Source organism: Heteronotia binoei, chromosome 13 (assembly GCF_032191835.1).
Source record: "Heteronotia binoei isolate CCM8104 ecotype False Entrance Well chromosome 13, APGP_CSIRO_Hbin_v1, whole genome shotgun sequence".
Classification (NCBI taxonomy): domain Eukaryota; kingdom Metazoa; phylum Chordata; class Lepidosauria; order Squamata; family Gekkonidae; genus Heteronotia; species Heteronotia binoei.
Genome location: NC_083235.1, coordinates 5,335,146 through 5,362,661, shown reverse-complemented (window position 1 = coordinate 5,362,661; position 27,516 = coordinate 5,335,146). Strand labels below are relative to the sequence as shown.

The window sequence follows — 27,516 nt, the reverse complement described above, 5'->3', positions numbered from 1 at the left end:
AACGTTCATGTCCCGTGGCTCTCAAACATCTGACGTTAATTCTATGTGGCTCTTACGTTAAGTAAGTTTGGCCGCCCCTGTGTTATAGCTACGGACTGCCTGGACTTGATTTCTAAGAATTAGGATATAAAAACGACTGAAATAATTACTACCTGAGATAATAGAGTCTTGACAACCTGTATTGAATTGTACAACATACAGAGATATCTGTTGTTTAAGAACATAAGAGAAGCCATGTTGGATCAGGCCAATGGTCCCTCCAGTCCAACACCCTGTCACACAGTGGCCAAAAAACCCAGGTGCCATCAGGAGATCCATCAGTGGGGCCAGGACACTAGAAGCCCTCCCACTGTGCCCCCCCAAGCACGGGGAATACAGAGCATCACTGCTCCAGACATAAAACATAAGAGAAGCCATGTTGGATTAGGCCAGTGGCCCATAAGAGCATAAGAGAAGCCATGTTGGATCAGGCCAATGGCCCATCCAGTCCAACACCCTGCGTCACACAGTGGCCAAAAAAACAACAAACCCAAGTGCCATCAGGAGGTTCGCAAGTGGGTCTTCCACTTTGCCCCCCCCCCCCCAAAAAACACCAAGAATACAGAGCATCACTTGCCCCAGACAGTTCCAATAATATACCATGGCTAATAGCCACCGATGGACCCCTGCTCCATATTTTTATCCAATCCCTTCTTGAAGCTGGCTATGCTTGTAGCCGCCACCACTTCCTGTGGCAGTGAATTCCACATGTTGATCATCCTTTGGGTGAAGAAGGACTTCCTTTGATCCATTCTAACCCGACTGCTCAGCAATTTCATGGAGTGCCCACGAGTTCTCGTATTGGGAGAAAGGGAGAAAAGGACTTCTTTCTCTACTTTCTCCATCCCATGCATAATCTTGTAAACCTCTCTCATGTCACCCCTCGGTCGACGTTTCTCCAAGCTAAAGAGCCCCACGCGTTTTAACCTTTCTTCATAGGGAAAGTGTTCCAAACCTTTAATCATTCTAGTTGCCCTTTTCTGCACTATTTCCAATGCTATAATATCCTTTTTGAGGTGCGGTGACCAGAATTGTGCACAGTATTCCAAATGAGACGCACCATCGATTTATACAGGGGCAATATGATACTGGCTGATTTGTTTTTTCTGTTGTGTCATTTCTGGCAACACGCAGAGAAAGTTGGAGGAATATCAGAGGAAAGATCTTTGTCCGATCCACTCATGTCGTTTTTTGCAGGTTTCAGGGCTTGCTGGAGGGAGACAGAGCAGGGCCACGGCCCTCCTAGCCGCGACTTCTCCTGCAGGCAAAAAATACAGCGTTAAAAGGGGAACTAAACGACAGGGCGGAACACGGCCTGCGCGGTTTGCCTGGTATCTTCAGATCTACTTAAGGCCCAGAGACTGAATTTTAATGCAATAAACGTGATGGTTGGCGGTTTTGAGCCACAGCCTCCAGAGAGCTGCGCCAACTACAGAATATCAGGGAGTGAAGTTATATGTAACTTGGAACACTAAATAAGTTCCCGGTTAAGTGTAGGTTCTAGTTCCCTGGTCAGTAACTTTCATTATCACTGGTCCTTTAGAGGTGGGGCAAGATAGGATCATAAGAGTTGGAAGAAGCGGCAAAGGCCATTTAGTTCAGGGGCGTCAAATTAATTTGCTTTGAGGGACGGATCTTCAACTTGTCGGGCCGGGTCATAAAATGTAGGCTGGACATTAACTTTATAAAGAACACAGACAAACACACACACTCAGCCTAATCCGCTTCGCTGGCTTGCTGAGCCTCAGCCAACAGAAGGAAGAGAGGCGTGGCTCAATAGCTCTGCTGTGCGATTGAGAGAGCCTGGCAGAGCAAGCTCTCCTTCCCCCACTCCCTCCCCAAGGGAGAGGAGCTTTGCTCCGTTGTTCCGGTGCGATTGAGCAAGCCTGGAAAGCAAGTTGTGATGCAGAAGGAAGGAAGAGAGGGAGAAGGAAGCAGATGGCAGTGAGTTGCTCGTGGGCCTGATGGGAACCCTTTGGGGGGCCTGACTTGGCCCCCAGGCTGCATATTTGACACCCGTGGTTTAGTTCCACTCCCTGCTCAATGCAGAATCAACTTAAAACATCCCTGTCACATGTTTGTCTGGCCATTCCTTGAAAACTGTCAGTGAGGGGGGAGCTTACCATTTCCCAAGACGGCTGAACTACTCCACTGTCAAAAGACTTTTTCTAATACCCATCAGGCACCATTCCCCATGCAATTTCAACCCATTACTGAGAGTAGCCTCTCCTCTACTGCTGGTAGGAAGCGCTCCCTGCCCTCCAACTCCACCTGAAAGCCATTCAGATATTTCAACATATCAGTCCTGTCCCCCCCTCAACCTCCTTTTCTCCAGACGGAACATACCCAGGTCCCCCAGCCTTTCTTCCAAGGGTTTCTTGGTCTCCTCGTTGCTCTTCTCTGCACCCACTCCATTCTGTCCGCATCCTTCTTGGAGTGAGGCCTCCACAACTGCATGCAATACTCCAGGGGCAGCCTGACCAGTGCAGTGTGCAGCAGGACTAGGATACCTTGCAATTTGGAAGTTATGCCTCCGTCGACACACCCCAGGATTGCATTAGCCTTTTTTGCTGCTGCATCCCACTGATGGCTCATACTTAGCATACGGTCCACCCGTACCCCAAGATCCTGTCCACACACACCGCTACCCAGAAGACGACTGCAGATTTATACCCCGCCCTTTTCTCTGAATCAGAGACTCAGAGCGGCTTACAATCTCCTATATCTTCTCCCCTCACAACAGACACCCTGTGAGGTAGGTGGGGCTGAGAGAGCTCTCCCAGAAGCAGCCCTTTCAAGGACAGAGTCTCAGAGTGGCCTACAATCTCCTATACCTTCTTCCCCCCAACAGACACCCTGTGAGGTGGGTGGGGCTGAGAGGGCTCTCCCAGAAGCTGCCCTTTCGAGGACAGAGTCTCAGAGTGGCCTACAATCTCCTATATCTTCTTCCCCCACAACAGACACCCTGTGAGGTGAGTGGGGCTGAGAGGGCTCTCACAGCAGCTGCCCTTTCAAGGACAGAGTCTCAGAGTGGCCTACAATCTCCTATACCTTCTTCCCCCCAACAGACACCCTGTGAGGTGGGTGGGGCTGAGAGGGCTCTCCCAGAAGCTGCCCTTTCGAGGACAGAGTCTCAGAGTGGCCTACAATCTCCTATATCTTCTTCCCCCACAACAGACACCCTGTGAGGTGAGTGGGGCTGAGAGGGCTCTCACAGCAGCTGCCCTTTCAAGGACAACCTCTGCCAGAGCTCTGGCTGACCCAAGGCCATTCCAGCAGGTACAAGTGGAGGAGTGGGGAATCAAACCTGGTTCTTCCAGATAAGAGTCTGCACACTTAACCACTACACCAAACTGGCTCTCAGGAGACAGACACCCTGTGAGGTGGGTGGGGCTGAGAGAGCTCTGACAGAAGCTGGTCTTTCAAGGACAACCTCTGCCAGAGCTATGGCTGACCCAAGGCCATTCCAGCAGCTGCAAGTGGAGGAGTGGGGAATCAAACCCAGTTCTCCCAGATAAGAGAGCTCTGGCTGACCCAAGGCCATTCCAGCAGCTGCAAGTGGAGGAGTGGGGAATCAAACCCGGTTCTCCCAGATAAGAGTCCATGCACTTAGCCACCACACCAAACTGGCTTTATAATGGGATGGGTTCAAATACCACTGCTGTGGGATGGTGGAATAGTGGTCGCCTCCCCATTAGATGTTAAATTGGGAAAAGTTCTGGAACAGCAGAGTTGGACTTCTTGTCCCAGCGGTTAGCTGGGAAATCTAAAGAAGAAGCAAGAAAATATTGGATGAAATTCTGTGCCTGGTTAGATAATCAATACTCTTAAGATTCTCTGATGTGAACTTATTTTTAATTTTTTTCCCCCTGTACTTTATTTATTTCATTCGATTTATATCCCGACCTACCCACACAACACGGCTCACAACACAAAATTCTAACAATAAAATCAAGAAATAAAATACATTGATAATTTACACAATAAAAATAAACACAATTCGTCAGCGTACTATCCTACAATCTTCCTTAAAATTCAGATATTCAGATGCCGGTCAGTTTATCTTTACTGAAATTGTCAAAATTACTAGACAATTTTAACAAAAGGTTTATACTATAAAATTTGAAAAATGGTTTTTGTGCAGTTGAGACAAAACAATAGGGGACAATTTATGTAAAGAAGATATTGCAGAATTAAGTTTTTTGAAAGTATCCCTGTGCAAAATAAGACCAGAATGTATTGCGTTTTTTTTTTAATTTTTCCCATCCCCCATCCCTTTTCCTTTCTAAAACCAATAAAACTTTTTGAAAACTTAAACTTAGATGTTAAATGCCAGCCTAAACAATTCTGTCTTGCAGCCCCTGTGGGATTGTAGGAGTTCCCGCAAGGCCCTGATGTTTTCGGGGTTCTTAGCTCTATGGTGGCTCCTTCCTTTTTCTTCCAGGTACGACCCGGAGCGTGATGAATGGCAGTTGGTGGCCCCTATGCGAACGCGCCGGATTGGCGTCGGGGTGGCTGTGTTGAACCGCCTCCTGTACGCAGTGGGCGGCTACGACGGCACCTGCCGCCTCAGCTCGGCAGAATGCTACTACCCTGAGCGAGACGAGTGGGAGACGATCACTCCGATGAGGAGCATCCGTAGTGGAGCGGGTGAGTGGCGGGGGAACACGGTCTTGTGGCCGAGGACTGGCCTTCACTTGTGGCAGCGGCTGCCCCTTCCGACTGCACAGAGATCAGAGAGCACTTAGTTGGCGGTCTCTCTCAACAGGTCTGCGCCACATCTGCTGCATGCGCTGAGAGGATACGATTGGGTTCAGGCTTTGCTTTCTGCTTCTTGGTAAAGAACCAGTGTGGTCTGATAAGCCTGGAAAAACTGAGTGCTCTCCTCTTAGGCTGTAGTCTTTAACCTGCTGCCAGCTCCTTTTAGCTGGAGATGCCGTGGATTGAACCTGGTTCCTTCTGGATGCCAAGCAGAGGCTCTGCCACTGTGCCAGGGTCTCAGGTCAAGGTCTTTCCCATCACTTCCTGCCTGGTCCTTTTAACTGGAGATGCCGGGGATTGAACCTGGGACCTTCTGCATGCCAAGCAGGGGCTCTGCCACTGAGCCAGGGTCTCAGGCCAAGGTCTTTCCCATCCCTTCCTGCCTGGTCCTTTTAACTGGAGATGCTGGGGATTGAACCTGGGACCTTCTGCACGCCAAGCAGAGGCTCTGCCACTGAGCCAGGGTCTCAGGCCAAGGTCTTTCTCATCACCTCCTGCCTGGTCCTTTTAACTGGAGATGCCGGGGATTGAACCTGGGACTTTCTGCATGCCAAGCAGAGGCTCTGCCACTGAGCCAGGGTCTCAGGTCAAGGTCTTTCTCATCACCTCCTGCCTGGTCCTTTTTAACTGGAGATGCTGGATTGAACCTGGGACCTTCTGCACGCCAAGCAGAGGTTCTGCCACTGAGCCAGGGTCTCAGGTCAAGATTTTTCCCATCTCTTCCTTCCTGGTTCTTTTAACTGGAGATGCCAGGGATTGAACCTGGGACCTTCTGCACGCCAAGCTGAGGCTGTGCCACTGAGCCAGGGTCTCAGGTCAAGGTCTTTCTCATCACCTCCTGCCTGGTCCTTTTTAACTGGAGATGCTGGATTGAACCTGGGACCTTCTGCATGCCAAGCAGAGGTTCTGCCACTGAGCCAGGGTCTCAGGTCAAGATTTTTCCCATCTCTTCCTTCCTGGTTCTTTTAACTGGAGATGCCAGGGATTGAACCTGGGACCTTCTGCACGCCAAGCTGAGGCTGTGCCACTGAGCCAGGGTCTCAGGTCAAGGTCTTTCTCATCACCTCCTGCCTGGTCCTTTTTAACTGGAGATGCTGGATTGAACCTGGGACCTTCTGCACACCAAGCAGAGGCTCTGCCACTGAGCCAGGGTCTCAGGTCAAGGTCTTTCTCATCACCTCCTGCCTGGTCCTTTTTAACTGGAGATGCTGGATTGAACCTGGGACCTTCTGCACGCCAAGCAGAGGTTCTGCCACTGAGCCAGGGTCTCAGGTCAAGATTTTTCCCATCTCTTCCTTCCTGGTTCTTTTAACTGGAGATGCCAGGGATTGAACCTGGGACCTTCTGCACGCCAAGCTGAGGCTGTGCCACTGAGCCAGGGTCTCAGGTCAAGGTCTTTCTCATCACCTCCTGCCTGGTCCTTTTTAACTGGAGATGCTGGATTGAACCTGGGACCTTCTGCATGCCAAGCAGAGGTTCTGCCACTGAGCCAGGGTCTCAGGTCAAGATTTTTCCCATCTCTTCCTTCCTGGTTCTTTTAACTGGAGATGCTGGATTGAACCTGGGACCTTCTGCACGCCAAGCAGAGGTTCTGCCACTGAGCCAGGGTCTCAGGTCAAGATTTTTCCCATCTCTTCCTTCCTGGTTCTTTTAACTGGAGATGCCAGGGATTGAACCTGGGACCTTCTGCACGCCAAGCTGAGGCTGTGCCACTGAGCCAGGGTCTCAGGTCAAGGTCTTTCTCATCACCTCCTGCCTGGTCCTTTTTAACTGGAGATGCTGGATTGAACCTGGGACCTTCTGCATGCCAAGCAGAGGTTCTGCCACTGAGCCAGGGTCTCAGGTCAAGATTTTTCCCATCTCTTCCTTCCTGGTTCTTTTAACTGGAGATGCTGGATTGAACCTGGGACCTTCTGCACGCCAAGCAGAGGTTCTGCCACTGAGCCAGGGTCTCAGGTCAAGATTTTTCCCATCTCTTCCTTCCTGGTTCTTTTAACTGGAGATGCCAGGGATTGAACCTGGGACCTTCTGCACGCCAAGCTGAGGCTGTGCCACTGAGCCAGGGTCTCAGGTCAAGGTCTTTCCCATCCCCTCCTGCCTGGTCCTTTGAACTGGAGATGCCGGGGGATTGAACCTGGGACCTTCTGCATGCCAAGCAGAGGCTCTGCCACTGAGTCAGGGTCTCAGTTCAAGGTCTTTCCCATCCCCTCCTGCCTGGTTCTTTTAACTGGAGATGCCGGGGATTGAACCTGGAACCTTCTCCATGCCAAGCAGCGGCTCTGCCACTGAGCCAGGGTCTCAGGTCAAGGTCTTTCCCATCACCTCCTGCCTGGTCCTTTTAACTGGAGATGCCGGGGATTGAACCTGGGACCTTCTGCACGCCGAGCAGAGGCTCTGCCACTGAGCCAGGGTCTCAGGCCAAGGTTTTTCCCATCCCCTCCTGCCTGGTCCTTTTAACTGGAGATGCCGGGGATTGAACCTGGGACCTTCTGCACGCCGAGCAGAGGCTCTGCCACTGAGCCAGGGTCTCAGGCCAAGGTTTTTCCCATCACCTCCTGCCTAGTCCTTTTAACTGGAGATGCTAGGGGATTGAACCTGGGACTTTCTGCATGCCAAGCAGAGGCTCTGCCACTGAGCCAGGGTCTCAGGTCAAGGTCTTTCTCATCACCTCCTGCCTGGTCCTTTTTAACTGGAGATGCTGGATTGAACCTGGGACCTTCTGCACTCCAAGCAGAGGCTCTGCCACTGAGCCAAGGTCTCAGGTCAAGGTCTTTCTCAGTACCAAGGACTATAGTACTCTTGCAAGGGTGTCATGCAGCACATGCTGGTTCTCGAACTGCTTTCCACCACAGAAAAACAGGAGCTTTGAGGGCCCTGGGGAACATGGATTCAGAAAACCCTGGTGCACTGATGTTTCCAAACGCTTTTCAGTTGAGGTTGGGATAGGAATGTCCTGGGCACGCATTTGTGGTGCATTGAGGGTGTTGTTGTAGAGCAGGGATCCCCAACATGGCGCTCATGGGCACCCAAGTTCCCACTGACACCTTTCCTAGAGCTCACCAAGTGTTTTTTTAGAAAGCGAATTGGTCAGGTTGGGGCTTTGGGTATGTAGATTAAAAGGCCTCCTGTTGAACTTGAAATGCTGGAGTGTTACTTTTAGAGTTCTATATAATCTTGCTCTCTGATTTTTTGTTGCTGGCTCCACCCACTGTGGCAGCCATTTTGATGTTGGCTCCATCCATTGTGACTACCATTTTGTGGCTGGCTCCACCCACTGTGGCAGCCATTTTGGTGCTGGCTCCATCCACTGTGACTACCATTTTGTGGCTGGCTCCACCCACTGTGGCAGCCATTTTGGTGCCATTTTACAAGCCCTACGGAACTGGTTAAAATCCCGCAGGGCCCGCACCTCCTCTGGCAGCTGGTTCTACCATTGGGGTGCCATTATCAAGAAGGCCTGCTCCCTAGTTGTTTTGCGGCTGGCACCACCCACTGTGGCAGCCATTTTGGTGCTGGCTCCATTCACTGTAACTACCATTTTGTGGCTGGCTCCATCCATTGTGACTACCAGTTTGTGGCTGGCTCCACCCACTGTGGCAGCCATTTTGGTGCTGTATCTGTCCACTGTGACTACCCTTTTGTGGCTGGCTCCACCCACTGTGGCAGCCATTTTGGTGCTGGCTCCGTTCACTGTGACTACCATTTTGTGGCTGGCTGCACGCACTGCGGCAGCCATTTTGGTGCTGGCTCCATCCACTGTAACTACCATTTTGTGGCTGGCTCCATCCACTGTGACTACCATTTTGTGGCTGGCTCCACCCACTGTGGCAGCCATTTTGGTGCTGGCTCCATCCACTGTAACTACCATTTTGTGGCTGGCTCCACCCACTGTGGCAGCCATTTTGGTGCTGGCTCCGTCCACTGTGACTACCATTTTGTGGCTGGCTCCACCCACTGTGGCAGCCATTTTGGTGCTGGCTCCGTCCACTGTAACTACCATTTTGTGGCTGGCTCCATGCACTGTGGCAGCCATTTTGGTGCTGGCTCCGTCCACTGTGACTACCATTTTGGTGCTGGCTCCATCCACTGTAACTACCATTTTGTGGCTGGCTCCATCCACTGTGACTACCATTTTGTGGCTGGGTCCACCCACTGTGGCAGCCATTTTGGTGCTGGCTCCATCCACTGTAACTACCATTTTGTGGCTGGCTCCATCCACTGTGACTACCATTTTGTGGCTGGCTCCACCCACTGTGGCAGCCATTTTGGTGCTGGCTCCGTCCACTGTGACTACCATTTTGTGGCTGGCTGCACCTACTGTAGCAGCCATTTTGTGGCTGTGTCCATTCCCTAGTGTCAGAGAATCCCAAAGGCTCCTGTAAGCTCCATCAGCTTGGGGGCCCCTGCTGTAGACACCCCAGCCTGAGCATAACAACGCTTCCTTGTTCCACACAGGGGTCTGTGCCCTGAATAACTGCATCTACGCGATGGGGGGCTACGACGGCACGGACCAGCTGAACAGCATGGAGCGTTACGATGTGGAGGCGTGCACCTGGTCCTTTGCGGCGTCCATGATCCATCGACGGAGCGCGCTGGGAGTCACGGTTCACCAGGGGAAGATTTATGTGCTGGGTAAGGTGTGGGTTGGGTGGGTGGGTAGGGAGGGCCTGGATCTGTCTGCTGGAGGAGGAGGTGGCAGCCAGCTTAGTAGAAGCCGACTTCAGCCCTTGATATGTGTTGTTCATGTAGAGAAGTGTGTGGGTGTGTGCTGGTTCCCCCCACCCACCCATACAACAGAGACAGTTTGGTTACTGGTTAAGTGTGCGGAGTCTTATCTGGGAGAACCGGGTTTGATTCCCCACTCCTCCACTTGCAGCTGCTGGAATGGCCTTGGGTCAGCCATAGCTGTGGCAGAGGTTGTCCTTGAAAGGGCAGCTGCTGTGAGAGCCCTCTCCAGCCCCACCCACCTCACAGGGTGCCTGTTGTGGGGGAGGAAGGGAAAGGAGATGGTGAGCCGCTCTGAGACTCTTCGGAGTGGAGGACGGGATATAAATCCAATATATTCATCTACCTCACAGGGTGTCTGTTGTGGGGGAGGAAGGTAAAGGAGATTGTGAGCCGCTCTGAGACTCTTCGGAGTGGAGGGCGGGATATAAATCCAATATCTTCATCTACCTCACAGGGTGTTTGTTGGGGGGGTGGAGGAAGGGAAAGGAGATTGTGAGCCGCTCTGAGACTCTTCAGAGTGGAGGGCGGGATATAAATCCATCTACCTCACAGGGTGTCTGTTGTGGGGGAGGAAGGGAAAGGAGATGGTGAGCCGCTCTGAGACTCTTCGGAGTGGAGGACGGGATATAAATCCAATATCTTCATCTACCTCACAGGGTGTCTGTTGTGGGGGAGGAAGGTAAAGGAGATTGTGAGCCGCTCTGAGACTCTTTGGAGTGGAGGGCGGGATATAAATCCAATATCTTCATCTACCTCACAGGGTGTCTGTTGTGGGGGAGGAAGGTAAAGGAGATTGTGAGCTGCTCTGAGACTCTTTGGAGTGGAGGGTGGGATATAAATCCAATATCTTCATCTACCTCACAGGGTGTCTGTTGGGGGGAGGGAGGAAGGGAAAGGAGATTGTGAGCCGCTCTAAGACTCTTCGGAGTGGAGGGTGGGATATAAATCCAATATCTTCATCTACCTCACAGGGTGTCTGTTGGGGGGGAGGAAGGGAAAAGAGATTGTGAGCCGCTCTGAGACTCTTCAGAGTGGAGGGCAGGATATAAATCCAATATCTTCATCTACCTCACAGGGTGTCTGTTGGGGGGGAGGAAGGGAAAAGAGATTGTGAGCCGCTCTGAGACTCTTCGGAGTGGAGGGCGGGATATAAATCCAATATCTTCATCTACCTCACAGGGTGTCTGTTGGGGGGGAGGAAGGGAAAAGAGATTGTGAGCCGCTCTGAGACTCTTCGGAGTGGAGGGCGGGATATAAATCCAATATCTTCATCTACCTCACAGGGTGTCTGTTGTGGGGGAGGAAGGGAAAGGAGATTGCGAGCCGCTCTGAGACTCTTCGGAGTGGAGGGCTGGATATAAATCCAATATCTTCATCTACCTCACAGGGTGTCTGTTGGGGGGGAGGAAGGGAAAGGAGATTGTGAGCCGCTCTAAGACTCTTCGGAGTGGAGGGTGGGATATAAATCCAATATCTTCATCTACCTCACAGGGTGTCTGTTGTGGGGGAGGAAGGGAAAGGAGATTGCGAGCCGCTCTGAGACTCTTCGGAGTGGAGGGCTGGATATAAATCCAATATCTTCATCTACCTCACAGGGTGTCTGTTGGGGGGGAGGAAGGGAAAAGAGATTGTGAGCCGCTCTGAGACTCTTCGGAGTGGAGGGCGGGATATAAATCCAATATCTTCATCTACCTCACAGGGTGTCTGTTGGGGGGGAGGAAGGGAAAAGAGATTGTGAGCCGCTCTGAGACTCTTCGGAGTGGAGGGCGGGATATAAATCCAATATCTTCATCTACCTCACAGGGTGTCTCTTGTGGGGGAGGAAGGGAAAGGAGATTGCGAGCCGCTCTGAGACTCTTCGGAGTGGAGGGCTGGATATAAATCCAATATCTTCATCTACCTCACAGGGTGTCTGTTGTGGGGGAGGGAGGGAAAGGAGATTGTGAGCCGCTCTGAGACTCTTCGGAGTGGAGGGCGGGATATAAATCCAATACCTTCAGCTACCTCACAGGGTGTCTGTTGTGGGGGAGGAAGGGAAAGGAGATTGCGAGCCGCTCTGAGACTCTTCGGAGTGGAGGGCTGGATATAAATCCAATATCTTCATCTACCTCACAGGGTGTCTGTTGTGGGGGAGGGAGGGAAAGGAGATTGTGAGCCGCTCTGAGACTCTTCGGAGTGGAGGGCGGGATATAAATCCAATATCTTAATCTACCTCACAGGGTGTCTGTTGTGGGGGAGGAAGGGACAGGAGATTGTGAGCCGCTCTGAGACTCTTCGGAGTGGAGGGCGGGATATAAATCCAATATCTTCATCTACCTCACAGGGTGTCTGTTGTGGGGGAGGAAGGGAAAGGAGATTGTGAGCCGCTCTGAGACTCTTCGGAGTGGAGGGCTGGATATAAATCCAATATCTTCATCTACCTCACAGGGTGTCTGTTGTGGGGGAGGGAGGGAAAGGAGATTGTGAGCCGCTCTGAGACTCTTCGGAGTGGAGGGCGGGATATAAATCCAATATCTTCATCTACCTCACAGGGTGTCTGTTGTGGGGGAGGAAGGGACAGGAGATTGTGAGCCGCTCTTGAGACTCTTCGGAGTGGAGGGCGGGATATAAATCCAATATCTTCATCTACCTCACAGGGTGTCTGTTGTGGGGGAGGAAGGGAAAGGAGATTGTGAGCCGCTCTGAGACTCTTCGGAGTGGAGGGCGGGATATAAATCCAATATCTTCATCTACCTCACAGGGTATCTGTTGTGGGGGAGGAAGGGAAAGGAGATTGTGAGCCGCTCTGAGACTCTTCGGAGTGGAGGGCGGGATATAAATCCAATATCTTCATCTACCTCACAGGGTATCTGTTGTGGGGGAGGAAGGGAAAGGAGATTGTGAGCCGCTCTGAGACTCTTCGGAGTGGAGGACGGGATATAAATCCAGTATCTTCTTCTTCTTCTTCTTGAACTTGCCACTGAGCATGCTGCATCCTCCCCCTCCCGCCCCAACAAGCATTCACGGCGCACGGGCAGAGAGCACACCGTATAGACCAGGGGTGTCGAACTGATTTGTTACATGGGCTGAATCTGACATAAATGAGAGCTTGGCCAGGCCGTGAGCGTACCTATTTGAGATTAGGTAGCAGAGATATAAACTTTGTAAAGGACGCAGACAAACACAATTTAAGATTTTAAAAAAACTTTAAAACGTTAGCGCTTGTTGGTCTTAAAGGTGCTAGCTTTGGATCTCTCCCGCGCGATCCAGGGAACTGAGCAAAGGAAGCTCTGGCTCTTTCCTTCCTTCCCCAGGGGACCAGGAGGGGGGAGGAGCCTCAGCCAACAGAGGAAAGAGAGACTCAACTGTGCAATTGACAGAGCCTGGCAAAGCTATCCTTCCCCCCCCCCTTCCTCCCCAAGGGAGGAGCCTCAGCCAATGGAGAAAACTGAGACTTTGCTCTGTAGCTCCTGTGCGATTATGCAAGCCTGGGAAAGCAAGCTGTGTTGCTGAAGGAAGCAAGAGAGAGGGAGAAGGAAGCAGATGGTGGCCAGTTGCTCAGAGGCCGGATAGGAGCCCTCTGGGGGCCAGATTCAGCCCCCGGGCTGTATGTTTGACGCCCCTAGTATAGACAAGCTGTATATGCACAGGTCCTTTCCCTAAGACTAGGACTGTTAGAAGCAAGTCATGGGTTTCAGAGGGATATGAAGAAACTTATATGTACTTTGCCCATGTTGAATGCATATATGTGAGGGGCATGCCTAATTCTCTCATGTGCGGGGAATGGGAGCCAGCGCATCTGCTCCCACACCCCCCCCCCCCCCCCCCCCCCGTGTAGGGTCTGGTTCAGCATAAGGCAGCTTCATATGTTCATACATCGCGTCATGGTTATTCTTTTTCTTTGTTTCAACTTCTTTCTGTGATAAGAACATAAGAGAAGCCATGTTGGATCAGGCCAATGGCCCATCCAGTCCAACACTCTGTGTCACACAGGGGCCAAAAAACCAGGTGCCATCAGTGGGGCCAGGACACTAGAAGCCCCCCCACTGTGCCTCCCCCAAGCACCAAGAATGCAGAGCATCACTTGCCCCAGACAGTTCCAACAATACTCTGTGGCTAAGAGCCACTGATGGACCTCTGCTCCAGATGTTTATCCAGTCCCCTCTTGAAGCTGGCTATGCTTGCAGCCACCACCACTAACTGTGGCAGTGAATTCCACGTGTTGATCACCCTTTGGGTGAAGGACTTCCTTTTATCCGTTCTAATCTGACTGCTCAGCAATTTCATGGAGTGCCCACGAGTTCTTGTGTTGTGAGAAGGGAAGAAAAGGACTTCTTTCTCTACCTTCTCTATCCCAGGCATAATCTTGTAAACCTCTATCATGTCACTTCTACCGTGTCATCCTCTCTGTCATTCAACAGCCCAAGGATCTTCATGGTGTGACTGAAGGTAAGCTGTGGCTGCCATTTTATGGCTGGTTCTGCCCCCTCTGGCAGCCATTTTGTGGTGCTGCACCCAAGAGGCTCTTCCAAAGGTGCCCCAAGACCTAGCCTGTCCCTCTGGAAGTTCTCGTCCTGAGGTTGCTACCAATGTTCCCTCTAAGCAAACATTCTGCTTTATGAGCTACTGGCATTAAGGTTGTGAGCTACCACATCGTTTGCTCTGGAGACATCCTTCCTGAGCAAAGACAAAAATGTGTGAGCCAGAGGCTAAAAAAACTGTGAGCTGACTCACACTAACTCAGCTTAGAGGGAACACTGATTCTACTCCTTGGCCTGAATCAGAGGATGTTCTGAGTTGAGGCCAGAATTTTTTTTTTCCACACTCACAAAGTTATCCTACAGCTGGAGTTAAACATCTAAGACAGGTGGCCAACGGTAGCTCTCCAGATTTTTTTTTTTGCCTACAACTCCCATCAGCCCTAGCCAGCATGGCCAATGGCTGGGGCTGATGGGAGTTGTAGGCAAAAAACATCTGGAGAGCTACCGTTGGCCACCCCTGCCCTAACACGTCTATCTTCCAGTCCCTACTCTTACCAGCACTTACCCCCCTGGGTAAGGGTCTTTCCCCTGCTTCCAGCTCTCCAGGCTACAGCCTGCTTCCAGCTCAGCCTTCCAGGGAAAGAACCCCCACTTCCTGGGCTTGGCCTTTATATATTCCAGGGGTGGCCAACGGTAGCTCTCCAGATGGTTTTTTTTTTTGCCTACAACTCCCATCAGCCCCAGCCAGCATGGCCAATGGCTGGAGCTGATGGGAGTTGTAGGCAAAAACCCCCCAAACATCTGGAGAGCTACCATTGGCCACCCCTGATCTAAGAGCAAACACTTTGACTTGGTTTTTGCAGCCTGACCCTGTGTGTATTTATTTACAAAGGGATTTCAGTGAGTTTAATGCGGGTTTACCTCCTGCTAATCGTCTTTCAAAGTATAGCCGTAAATCCCCAGTTCCTGCCTCCGTTCCATTTCTGTTTTGTATTCAGGTAGGTAGGTAAATCCAGGTAAAGCACCAGCTGTTGGAGGCTGGGAGCTGTTAATAGCCTTCTGGGCTACAGCGGCTTTCAAAGAGGGTTGAACTAAGCTGAGAGAGGGAGGCAGCTCCCGCATCTATCCCTGCATTAATAGCAAAGTCTCTGCTCAATTTGTGCTCCACGAAAGAGATTCTTTCTGAATCTACTGTGAATCGGGGTGAGAGCTCTACCCCGTGGCCACCCCTCTTTAATTCCCATTAGGTGTCTCTCTCTGTGACCTTAAAAAGCCGCCAGATCTTTTTGGCATCTTTTTGAACTTACCCGTTTCCATCCTTTTCCCTCCAACTGTGCAACTCTTCGCTGAGAGTTTAAAAGGGAGAAAGACAGGTGGAAGTTGAAACTGGGAGAGCTTCTGGAGGTCTGGCCCTGTTGGTGGACCTCCTGATAGTCCCTGGGTTTTGGCCACTGTGTGACATTGATCCAACATGGGATAGAGAAGGTAGAGAAAGTACTTCTTTCCCTACCTTCTCTGTCCCATGCATAATCTTGAGAGCCAGTTAAGTGTGCGAAATGTGGGAGAACCGGGTTTGATTCCCCACTCCTCCACTTGCACCTGCTGGAATGGCCTTGGGTCAGCCATAGCTCTTGTAGTTGTCCTTCATAGGGCAGCTTCTGGGAGAGCTCTCTCAGCCCCACCTACCTCAAAAGGTGTCTGTTGTAGGGGAGGAAGATAAAGGAGACCATAAGCCGCTCTTAGACTCTGATTCAGAGAGAAAGGTGGGGTGTAAATCTACAGTCATCTTCTTCTAAACCTCTATCATGTCACCCCTCAGTTATCGTTTCTCCAAGCTAAAGAGCCCCAAGTGTTTTAGCCTTTCTTCATAGGGAAAGTGTTCCAACCTTTTAATAATTCTAGTTGCTCTTTTCTGCACTTTTTCCAGTGCTGTAATATCTTTTTAAAGGTGTGAATGTTTATGAATGTATTCTTCTTTCATAAGATATATTGCAAGAGTTGTAAACTGCTGTACCTTTAGAGTACCTTAGTACCTGAAACTTAAATTTCTTCCCTCTGGCAGGTAGGAAACAGGAACACTACTTCCTAACTAATTTCCTAACTATTCCTTAATAGGGATAAATGTAAAGGTCTGCATTTAGGTAGGAAAAATCCAATGCATGGCTACAGGATGGGGGAGATTTGTCTTAGCAGTAGTCTGTGCGAAAAGGATCTCGGGGCCTTAGGGGACCATACGCTGAACATAAGTCAACAGTGTGATGCTGCGGCTAAAAAGGCAAATGCAATTTTGGGCTGTATCAACAGAAGGATAGTGTCCAGGTCACGTGAAGTGATGGTATCGCTTTGCTCTGGTAAGACCTCACTTGGCGCATTGTGTTCAATTTTAGGCATCACAATTTAAGAAGGATATAGACAAGCTGGAAGGGGTCCAAAGGAGGGTGACGAAGACGGTGAGGGGTCTGGAGACCAAGTCCTATGTGGAAAGGTTGAAGGAGCTGGGGATGTTTAGCCTGGAGAGGAGGCAGCTGAGAGGTGATAGGATCACCATCTTCAAGGACTTGAAGGGCTGTCCTATAGAGGTTGGGGTGGAATTGTTTTCTGAGGCCCTGGAAGGTAGGACCAGAACCAATTTGGTGTAATGGTTAAGTGTGCGGACTCTTATCTGGGAGAACCGGGTTTGATTCCCCACTCCTCCACTTGCACCTGCTAGCATGGCCTTGGGTCCGCCATAGCTCTGGCAGAGGTTGTCCTTGAAAGGGCAGCTGCTGTGAGAGTCCTCTCCGCCCCACCCACCTCACAGGGTGTCTGTTGTGGGGGAGGAAGGGAAAGGAGATTGTGAGCCGCTCTGAGACTCTTCGGAGTGGAGGGCTGGATAGAAATCCAATATCTTCTTCTTCAATGGGTTGAAATTAAATCAGAAGAATTTCCGGCTCAACATTAGGAAGAACTTCCTGACCATTAGAGCGATTCCTCAGTGGAACAGGCTTCCTCGGGAGGTGGTGGGCTCTCCTTCCTCGGAGGTTTTTAAGCAGAGGCTAGATGGCCATCTGACAGCAATGAAGATCCTGTGAATTTAGGGGGAGGTGTTTCTGAGTTTAGAGCGGTTCCTCAGTGGAACAGGCTTCCTCCTTGGGAGGTGGTGGGCTCTCCTTCCTTGGAGGTTTTTCAACAGAGGCTAGATGGCCATCTGATAGCAATGAGGATCCTGTGAATTTAGGGGGAGGTATTTCTGAGTTTAGAGCGGTTCCTCAGTGGAACAGGCTTCCTCCTCAGGAGGTGGTGGGCTCTCCTTCCTTGGAGGTTTTTAAGCAGAGGCTAGATGGCCATCTGATAGCAATGAAGATCCTGTGAATTTAGGGGGAGGTGTTTGTGAGTTTAGAGCGGTTCCTCAGTGGAACAGGCTTCCTCCTCGGGAGGTGGTGGGCTCTCCTTCCTTGGAGGTTTTTCAACAGAGGCTAGATGGCCCTCTGACAGTAATGAAGATCCTGTGAATTTAGGGGGAGGTATTTCTGAGTTTAGAGCGGTTCCTCAGTGGAACAGGCTTCCTCCTCAGGAGGTGGTGGGCTCTCCTTCCTTGGAGGTTTTTAAGCAGAGGCTAGATGGCCATCTGATAGCAATGAAGATCCTGTGAATTTAGGGGGAGGTGTTTGTGAGTTTAGAGCGGTTCCTCAGTGGAACAGGCTTCCTCCTCGGGAGGTGGTGGGCTCTCCTTCCTTGGAGGTTTTTCAACAGAGGCTAGATGGCCCTCTGACAGTAATGAAGATCCTGTGAATTTAGGGGGAGGTGTTTGTGAGGTCAGAGCGGTTCCTCAGTGGAAGGGGCTTCCTCGGGAGGTGGTGGGCTCTCCTTCCTTGGAGGTTTTTAAGCAGAGGCTAGATGGCCATCTGACAGCAATGAGGATCCTGTGAATTTAGGGGGAGGTGTTTGTGTTTCCTGCACTGCGCAGGGGGTTGGACTAGGTGGCCCTGGAGGTCCCTTTGAACTCTCATGATTCTAACTAGCTTGGTGCGTGAGGGCTGTGTCTATAGGCTCTGCAGCCCCTGGATTACAGTACTCAAACCAACAACGCATTAATTGCTGGTGTTCTCCCGCAGGCGGCTACGACGGAGAGACTTTCCTGGCCAGCGTGGAATGTTACGACCCCGCCACAGACACGTGGGTGGAAGTGACGCACATGACGTCGGGGCGCAGCGGAGTGGGGGTGGCAATCACCATGGAGCCCTGCCGGAAGCAGGAGGACAGCAACTGTAACTGTCAGAGCAACAAGGCCGAAGGAAAACGAGCGGGAGAGGGCCTGGCCTTCAGACAGAGCTGCTGAGCCCTTTTCCGCCAGGGCCACGGGCGAGCGCCAAGGATTTCCGGACCTGTTTAAACTCAACCGGGAGGCATGACTGCCGAATCACAGCTCTTTTTTCTGTGTCGGGATAGCGACAGCTGCCAATTGCTGGGACCCTCTGCACGTTAGGCTGGGCTTTTGAGGGATGAGGCAGCGAGCTGAAGGAACAACTTCAGAAATGTTTAACTGCACATTATGGTTGCAGTTTTCTGAAATTAATCAGTCACGTGCTGCTTAGTATTCTGCCGTGCCTGCAAACAAATACTTAACACTTCCGTTAAAGTAGAAACAAGTCAGGAATTTTTGCAAGCGCCCAAGCGTCGATAAATCGATATTGCAATACCAAACTTTAAAAGCACAGAATCCCGTAAAGAACAAGTCGGTTTCACTGCGTGACTCCGGAAGAGTTCCCAGTCCTCAACGGGATGTAGAAAATCTCAAATAAATTTCCAACGCAAAGGCTATCCGCAGAACTCAGCTCCAAATCCGCCTCTGTGAGTTTCCTGCATTGTGCAGGGGGTTGGACTAGATGGCCCTGGAGGCCCCTTCCAGCAAGTATAATTATTTGTCTTATGAAAAAAGGTGTATTCAGCAAAACGTGATGATTCAAGCTGGCGATCACGTGAAGGCAAATTTCCCTTTGGAGCCGAGTTCTGCGGACAGACTTCACATCGGAAATTTATTTGGGATCTTCTACAGCCCACGAAGGACTGAGGACTCTTCCGGAGTCACGCGGTGAAAACGGACTTGTTTCTTATGGGACTCTGTGCTTTGAAAGTTTGGTACGGCGATAATGATTTCTTGACGCTTGTGCGCTTGTAAAAAGCTCCTGACCATTTCTGCTTTAGCGGAAGCGTAAAGTATGTTTTGGGCGCGGTTGTTTCGTATTCTGCTTTCTACTGCCACTGTTTTCCATGCCTGCAGGGGCAGGCAGCAGCCCCTCTCTCTGAACGCTGTGTCATGCGGACGTTTTGAGCATGGACTCCCAGCTCTCCTCCTGGGCGAGTTCTTAGAAAGCGTAAGGAGCGAAAGAAGAGAAGCGGTCCGAGTGGGAGAGCCAGGCTTTTTTCGTACATGACCGATGCTCTTGCAGGTAAGTAACAGTATCAATGGGAACATGAACGCTCAGGAGCAGCCAGGCCTAAATGGTTCTTATTAGTCATTACAGGGAATGGCAGGTACTAGGCCTGGGTGAGCATTGCTTTTCTTTTGGGGGCGGGGGGGAGTCCCGTTGCAGCAGTCCGGCGCCCGACAATATTATATAAACTGAAGCGGGTTTTTTTTCGAATTACACTTTTCACACAAATAAAATTACTTTTTTGTGATTAGTACTAAATGTTTTCTCAATTTATTGTGCTTCAAAAAAATACAACTTTCCCCTTAAAGCAAAAACAAAGAGAGAGAAGAACAAATTGCTTTTAGGCACAAGTATACATCTGCTGCACGCTTGCTGCAATTTTCCAGCCTGCACTTCACCAGGATGTAGGCACCAAGCTCCAGAGGTAGTCGCTCACGAAGCAGCGGGAGTGTTGGCCGCTCTCGAAGCTGAACGGCTGAGCGACGTCTGGCCCATGGTGGGCTGAGGGGAGGAAAGGGTTAAAGAAAAAAACCAACACCGTTTTCCCTCCCCTGCAAAGAAATTCCCGAGCTGGTTCAGGGCGGTGATTAAGTGTGCGGACTCCTAATCTGGGAGAACCAGGTTTGATTCCCCATCCTGCCATACATAAGAACATAAGAGAAGCCATGTTGGATCAGGCCAATGGCCCATGCAGTCCAACACTCTGTGTCACACAGTGGCCAAGATATATATATACACACACACTGGCTAATAGCCACTGATGGAGCTCTGCTCCATATTTTTATCCAATCCCTCTTGAAGCTGGCTATGCTTGTAGCCGCCACCACGTCATGTGGCAGTGAATTCCACATGTTAATCACCCTCTGGGTGAAGGACTTCCTTTTATCTGTTTTAACCCGACTGCTCAGCAATTTCATTGAATGCCCACGCGTTCTTGTATTGTGAGATAGGGAGAAAAGGACTTCTTTCTCTACCTTCTCCATCCCATGCATAATCTAGTAAACCTGTCTCATGTCACCCCGCAGTGACATTTCTCCAAGCTAAAGAGCCCCAAGCATTTTAACCTTTCTTCATAGGGAAAGTGTTCCAAACCTTTAATCATTCTAGTTGCCCTTTCCTGCACTTTTTCCAATACGCACCATGGGTCAGCCACAACTTCTCTCAGAACCAGGTTTGAGCCCCCCACTCCTCCACATGCACCTGCTGATGTGACCTTGGGTCAGCTACGCGTTCTCACAGGGCTGTGCCTCAAGAGCAGTTTCTGTCAGAACTCTCTCAGCCCCACCTACCTCACAGGCAATGTTCCCTCTAAGCTGAGTTAGCTCACAATTTCTTTAGCCTCCGGCTCGCCCGTTAGCGCTCCTTGGCCTGAAAGATGCTTTCTTTGTATTTCTCCCCTGAGATCCAGAGAACTGGGCAAAGGAAGCTGTGGCGCTTTCCTGCCTTCCCCAGGGTACGGGGGGGGGGAGCCTCAGCCAACAGAAGGAAGAGAGGTTTTGCTCTGTAGCTCTGTGCAATTGAGCAAGCCTGGCAAAGCAAGCTGTGATGTGGAAGGGAGCAGGCTATAGGGAGAAGGAAGCAGATGACAGCCAGCTGCTCGGGGGCCTGATTCGGCCCCCAGACTGCATGTTTGACACCCTTGCCCTAGAGAGCCGCTGCCAGTCTGAGTAGACCAGGCTGACCTCGATGGGCCGAGGGCCTGATCCGGTAAAGGGCAGCTTCATGGGTCATTAGAGCAGAAAGGATACTTCCTTTGATAAGCGTTGGCTCACAGGAGTAGTCCCAGTCGATGGGGCAGATCCGATAATACAGCTGCGAGAGGTGCCTGCAAGGCAAAGAGTCGGAGGGGCTGAGGGAGAAGCCACGCACCCACGAGACGCGTTCCAAGAGGAGGAATCCCTGCCATGCCCTGGTTAATACTTAGAGGGGAGACCACCAAGGAAGTCCAGGGTCGCTACACAGGAAGCCAACGGCAAACCTCGGTTCCTCTCTCGTCTTGACATGTGGACGGCCCAGGTTGGCCTGACCTTGGAAGCCAAGCGAGGTCGGTGGGTATTTAGGCGGGAGACGGCCAAGAAAAACCCAGCGTTGCTACGCACAGGAGGGAAATGGCAAACCCACCCCAGCTTGTCTTTTAACGTCGATGGCCCAAGCTAGCTCAGTCTCCTTCAGAAGCTAAGCGAGGTCGGCCCTGGATAGGACTTGGAGGGGACGCCGCCGAGGAAGTTGGGAGGTCGCTACGCAGAGGCGGGCAGCGGCAAACCGCCTCCGTTCAACTCTTGCCTTGACCTGGGGGGCCCAAGCTAGCCCAGTCTCATCAGATCTCAGAAGCTAAGCAAGATCAGCCTGAGTTAGGACTTGGAAGGGACACCACCGAGGAAGTTGGGAGGTTGCTACGCAGAGGCGGGCAGCGGCAAACCGCCTCCGTTCATCTCTTGCCTTGGATGGCCCAGGCTAGCCCAGTCTCATCAGACCTCAGAAGCTAAGCAAGGTCAACCTTGGTTAGGACTTGCAAGGGAGACCACCAGGGAGGTTCAGGGTTGCTGTGCAGAGGCAGGCAATAACCAACCAGCTCTGGTTGTCTCTCGCCTTGCCTTGGATGGCCCAGGCTAGCCCAGTCTAGTCAGATCTCAGAAGCAAAGCAGGGTGGGCCCTGGTCAAGACTTGGAGGAGAGACCACCAGGAGGTCCAGGGTTGCTACGCAGAGGTAGGCAATGGCAAACCACCTCTGTTCATCTCTTGCCTTGACCTGGAGAGCCCAAGCTAGGCCAGTCTCATCAGATCTCAGAAGCTAAGCAAGGTCAACCTTGGTTAGGACTTGGAGGAGAGACCACCAGGAGGTCCAGGGTTGCTACGCAGAGGCAGGCAATGGCAAACCGCCTCTGTTCATCTCTTGCCTTGACCTGGAGAGCCCAAGCTAGGCCAGTCTCATCAGATCTCAGAAGCTAAGCAAGGTCAACCTTGGTTAGGACTTGGAGGAGAGACCACCAGGAGGTCCAGGGTTGCTACGCAGAGGCAGGCAATGGCAAACCGCCTCTGTTCATCTCTTGCCTTGACCTGGAGAGCCCAAGCTAGGCCAGTCTCATCAGATCTCAGAAGCTAAGCAAGGTCAAGCTTGGTTAGGACTTGGAGGAGAGACCACCAGGAGGACCAGGGTTGCTATGCAGAGGTAGGCAATGGCAAACCGCCTCTGTTCATCTCCTGCCTTGACCTGGAGGGCCCAGGCTAGGCCATTCTCATCAGATCTCAGAAGCTAAGCAAGGTCAACCTTGGTTAGGACTTGGAAGGGACACCACCGAGGAAGTGCCAGGGTCGCCACGCAGAGGCAGGCAACGGCAAACCGCCTCAGTGCATCTCTTGCCTTGACCTTGAGGGCCCAGGCTAGCTCTTGGAAGGGAGACCACCAAGGTTGCTACACAGAAGAAGTGTTTCACCACAACTCTACGAAGCTAGCACAGGTCTAGACTCACATTGCTGACTTGGAGGCACTGCTTCCCTCAGCTGACTTCTTCTCCTGTTTTTCAATTTCTTCTCTCAGCGCTTCCAGCTCCTTCCTCAACTCTGTATTTCTCCAGCATTAAGGAAATTTACCTCCAACTTAACTCCAAAACTAGGACTACTTAGCACCCCACCAAAAAAAAAACCTCAGGGAAACGTATGGACACACATGGCTAAAATCCTCAGGATTTCCTCATCTGGTGGGGCTGAAGTAGCTATTGCAGGATTTTTAAAACCTCAGGGTAACTACCTCACACTCCAGATTGTGTAACCAAGCCTAGAGAGCCAGTTTGGTGTAGTGGTGAAGTGCACAGACTCTTATCTGGGAGAGCCGGCTTCGATTCCCCACTCTTTCACTTGCAGCTGCTGAAATGGCCTTGGGTCAGCCATAGCTCTCACAGAGGTTGTCCTTGAAAGGGCAGCTTCTGGGAGAGCTCTCGCAGCCCCACCCACCTCACAGGGTTTGATTCCCCACTCCTCCACTTGCAGCTGCTAGAAGAGCCTTGGGTCAGCCATAGCTCTTGCAGAGCTGTCCTTAAAAGGGCCACTTCTGTGAGACCTCTCTCAGCCCCACCAACCTCATAGGGTTTGATTCCCCACTCCTCCACTTGCAGCTGCTGGAAGGGCCTTGGGTCAGCAATAGCTCTTGTAGGAGTTGTCCTTGAAAGGGTCACTTCTGTGAGACCTCTCTCAGCCCCATCCACCTCACAGGGTTTGATTCCTCATTCCTCCACTTGCAGCTGCTAGAAGGGCCTTGGGTCAGCCATAGCTCTCGCAGAGCTGTCCTTGAAAGGGCAGCTTCTGGGAAAGCTCTCTCAGCCCCACCCACCTCACAGGGTGTCTGTTGTGGGGAAGAAAGATAAAGGAGATTGTGAGCCCCTCTGAGACTGATTCAAAGAGAAGGGGTGGGGTATAAATCTTCTTCTTCTAGAGAAAGCCCCTCCAAGTGTAATTTCTAAAGTTCAGCACTTGCTGAACTGTGGCCCCGGGGGAGGGGAGGGGGGGAAGACGGACGGAAAACAACTTGCAGGAGCTACTCAATCGGAGCTCACCGGTGGTGGGATCTCAGCACGCTTGCGGCAGGTCCTAAAAAGGAGACACATTTGAAGTTTGCCCCCCAAAGGATTTTGGGTTTGGCACCACCCGCTACGGCCCACTTGCAGTGACTGTTAGGAACCTGCTTTGTGCCTCTTTAGGGAAGGATATTTCGTGCTGGTCTTCAGCTTGCCGTCCTTCTCTCTCTCCTGAAGCAAGCGGTCCTCGATTTCCTGTAGCTTCTGGAGGCTCGCCTTCAGCTCCGCATCCCTGTCGGAGAGCTTCTGGGCCACCTGCTCCTCGGCGCTCATAAGTTCTAAGGTGCGGAAAGAATGCGGGGGGCCTCCTCAATAAAATAAGCGGCTGGCTAGTAAGCATCGGTCTGTTATAATAATAATAATAATAATAATAATAATAATAATAATAATACTTTTTATTTATATCCCGCCCTCCCCGCAAAGCAGGCTCAGGGTGGCTCACAACACGTAAATGCAATGTACCATAAAACCATATACAATAGTTACAATTTCAATTATAAAATCATCCTTAAAATCATTAAAACTTACATTACGATTAACAACATGGTGCTATAGTTAAGATCTTCCATAAAATCCAGCGACTAACACACAAAACATATCCAGCAGGACTTTCTTGGCTCGGTATTAAGTGAAGGCTATTTTAAAGAGGTGGGTCTCGCAGGCCCTGCGGACTTGGTCTAAACATCGCAGGGCCCGTACCTCCTCCGGGAGTTGGTTCCACAGTAGGGGAGCTGCTATGGAGAAGGCCCGATCAATGAAGAGGGGTCCTTAACAGGGCTCCCTGTAAGCTGAGTTAGCGTGAGCGAGCTCATAGATTTCTAGCCTCCAGCTCACACATTTTTGTCTCGGCTCAGGAAGGACGACCCCAGAGCACACTAATTGAGGCAGGAGCTCACCACTTTAAAGCTAGGAGCTCACGCCTTCAATGCCCGCAGCTCACAAAGTAGAATTTTTGCTCACAAGACTCCGCAGCTTAGAGGGAACCTTGGTCCCCAACCCCCGGGAACATTGACCAGTACTGGTCCGTGGCCTGTTAGCAACTGGGCCGTGAGTTGTATAATTACAAACGCAAAGGAAAGGAAAGGAAAGGTCCCCTGTGCAAGCACCAGTCGTTCCCGACTCTGGGGTGACGTTGCTTTCACAACGTTTTCACGGCAGGCTTTTTACAGGGTGGTTTGCCATTGCCTTCTCCAGTCACCTACACTTTCCCCCCCAGCAAGCTGGGGACTCCTTTGACCGACCTCGGAAGGATGGAAGGTTGAGTGAACCTCAAGTCAGCTACCTGAAAACCCAGCTTCCGCCGGGGATCGAACTCAGGTCATGAGCAGAGCTTAGGACTGCAGGACTGCAGCTTTAACACTCTGCGCCACAGGGCTTTTATGCCACAGAGACAGACAGCTTTAAAAGGGGTTTGACAAGAATGCTTCCTGACCCCGAAAACTCCAAGAGAAGCAGAGAGAGTGCCACGTTAAGCTTGGGGTGGAAAAAAGGAAAGTTGCCCTGTGCATGAACCAGTCGTTTCTGACTCTGGGGTGACGTTGCTTTCAAAGCGTTTCCATGGCAGACTTTTTTACGGGGTGGTTTGCCCTTGCCTTCCCCAGTCATCTACACTTCCCCCCCAGCAAGCTGGGGACTCATTTTACCAACCTTGAAAGGATGGTACGGATATCCAGAAACATCGATGTGCATCTTGGATTTTATGGTTAAAAATGTGTGGAATTTATTTTTTGGAATATTGTTTTTAATGTTTTGTGTGGTTTTTAAGCGTCGTTAGCTGCCCTGAGCCTGTTAGGGGAGGGCGGGATATAAATTTGATAAAATAAAATAAAAAAATTATTTCATTTATATATTACAGGGGTGGCCGACAGTAGCTCTCCAGATGTTTTTTGCCTACAGCTCCCATCAGCCCCAGCCATCGGCCATGCTGGCTGGGGCTGATGGGATGTAATAGAAATAAAGTGCACAAGTGTATCATCCCAAAACCATCCCCCCGCACCCTTGAGAGCCAGTTTGGTGTAGTGGTTGTGAGTGGACTCTTATCTGGGAGAACCGGGTTTGATTCCCCACTCCTCCACTTGCAGCTGCTCGAATGGCCTTGGGTCAGCTATAGCTCTGGCAGAGGTTGTCTTTGAAAGGGCAGCTGCTGCGAGAGCCTTCTCAGCCTCACCCACCTCACAGGGTGTCTGTTGTGGGGGGGGGGAGAAGATATAGGAGATTGTAAGCCACTCTGAGTCTCTGTCCTTGAAAGGGCAGCTGCTGTGAGAGCCCTCTAAGCCCCACCCACCTCACAGGGTGTCTGTTGTGGGGGAGGAAGATAAAGGCAATTGTGAGCCACTCTGAGTCTCTGTCCTTGAAAGGGCAGCTGCTGTGAGAGCCCTCTCAGCCCCACCCACCTCACAGAGTGTGTGTTGCGGGGGAGGAAGATAAAGGAGATTGTGAGCCACTCTGAGTCTCTGTCCTTGAAAGGGCAGCTGCTGTGAGAGCCCTCTAAGCCCCACCCACCTCACAGGATGTCTGTTGTGGGGGGAGAAGATAAAGGAGATTGTGAGCCACTCTGAGTCTCTGTCCTTGAAAGGGCAGCTGCTGTGAGAGCTCTCTCAGCCCCACCTACCTCACAGGATGTCTGTTGTGGGGGGAGAAGATATAGGAGATTGTAAGCCACTCTGAGTCTCTGTCCTTGAAAGGGCAGCTGCTGTGAGAGCTCTCTCAGGCCCACCCACCTCACAGGGTGTCTGTTGTGGGGGAGGAAGATAAAGGAGATTATAAGCCGCTCTGAGTCTCTGATTCAGAGAGAAGGGCGGGATATAAATCTGCAGTCTTCTTCTTGTGCGCAGCAAAGTCCGGGGTCGGGGGCTTACCCTGGATCAGCTGCATGGTGGTCTTCTTGGTTTGCAGGAGCTTGTCAATCATCTGCTCCTGTTTCTCCAGGTTTCGCCTCAGGATCTTCCCTGCCTGGGCCGAGGCCATCATTTTCAGCAACTCCTGGGTCATCTCCTCCAGCTCCTGCATTCTCTCGCTGAGGTCGGCCATTGCAGGGGAGTCACGCTGGGCTGCAGGGGGGAAAGCATTGGGGGAAGTATTTTCAGCAGGTAGCTATGCTGGCCCTCAGTAGAAGAGCTGGCTTCGAGTTTAGCGGCACCTCAGAGACCAGCAAGATTTCTGGGTTATGAACTTTTGGGAATCAAAGCTCTGATATCTGACCAAAGGAGCTCTGAATCTCATAAGCTCAGCTGTGGTGCTGGAGAAGACTCTTGAGAGTCCCTTGGACTTCAAGAAGATCCAATCAGTCACTCCTAAGGGAAATCAACCCTGACTGCTCCCTGGAAGGTCAGATGCTGAAGCTGAAGCTCCAATCCTTTGGCCACCCAATGAGAAGGGAGCCCTCGCTGGAAAAGACCCTGATGCTGGGAAAGACATCACCCTGCCGACAAAAGTCCATATAGTCAAAGTGATGGTATTCCCAGTAGTAATGTATGGCTGTGAGAGCTGGACCATAAGGGAGGCCGAGCTCAGAAGAATAGATGCTTTTGAGCTGCGGTGCTG

General features: G+C 51.2%; 2 protein-coding genes across 2 annotated transcripts in view; one reads left to right on the top strand and one right to left on the bottom strand.

Annotated features, from left to right (window-relative positions):
• Window positions 1-18,306, top strand: part of KEAP1 (kelch like ECH associated protein 1) — a 37,421-nt gene extending 19,115 nt beyond the window's left edge. Inside the window, exons 4-6 of the mRNA XM_060253241.1 lie at window positions 4,484-4,689; window positions 9,256-9,432; window positions 18,083-18,306. Of these exons, the coding sequence (XP_060109224.1) occupies window positions 4,484-4,689; window positions 9,256-9,432; window positions 18,083-18,306 (607 nt within the window). The remainder of the gene's footprint in view (window positions 1-4,483; window positions 4,690-9,255; window positions 9,433-18,082) is intronic.
• Window positions 18,307-19,151: 845 nt separating this feature from the next.
• Window positions 19,152-27,019, bottom strand: SPC24 (SPC24 component of NDC80 kinetochore complex). The gene is made up of 5 exons (XM_060252673.1): window positions 26,832-27,019; window positions 24,107-24,251; window positions 22,873-22,965; window positions 21,151-21,227; window positions 19,152-19,903 (listed from the first exon to the last, which is right to left on the bottom strand). Exons 1-5 carry the CDS (start codon window positions 27,001-27,003, stop codon window positions 19,797-19,799), a joined length of 594 nt encoding a protein of 197 aa, XP_060108656.1. The 5' UTR covers window positions 27,004-27,019; the 3' UTR covers window positions 19,152-19,796.
• Window positions 27,020-27,516: the final 497 nt, after the last annotated feature.

Coding starts and splice junctions, on each gene's coding strand:
- SPC24 (XM_060252673.1), bottom strand. CDS start 27,003: ATGGCCGACCTCAGCGAGAGAATGCAGGAGCTGGAGGAGATGACCCAG. Junction 24,252..26,831: donor CACCATGCAGCTGATCCAGG/GTAAGCCCCCGA, acceptor TCCGCACCTTAG/AACTTATGAGCGCCGAGGAG. Junction 19,904..21,150: donor GCCAACGCTTATCAAAGGAA/GTATCCTTTCTG, acceptor TCCTCCCCTCAG/CCCACCATGGGCCAGACGTC.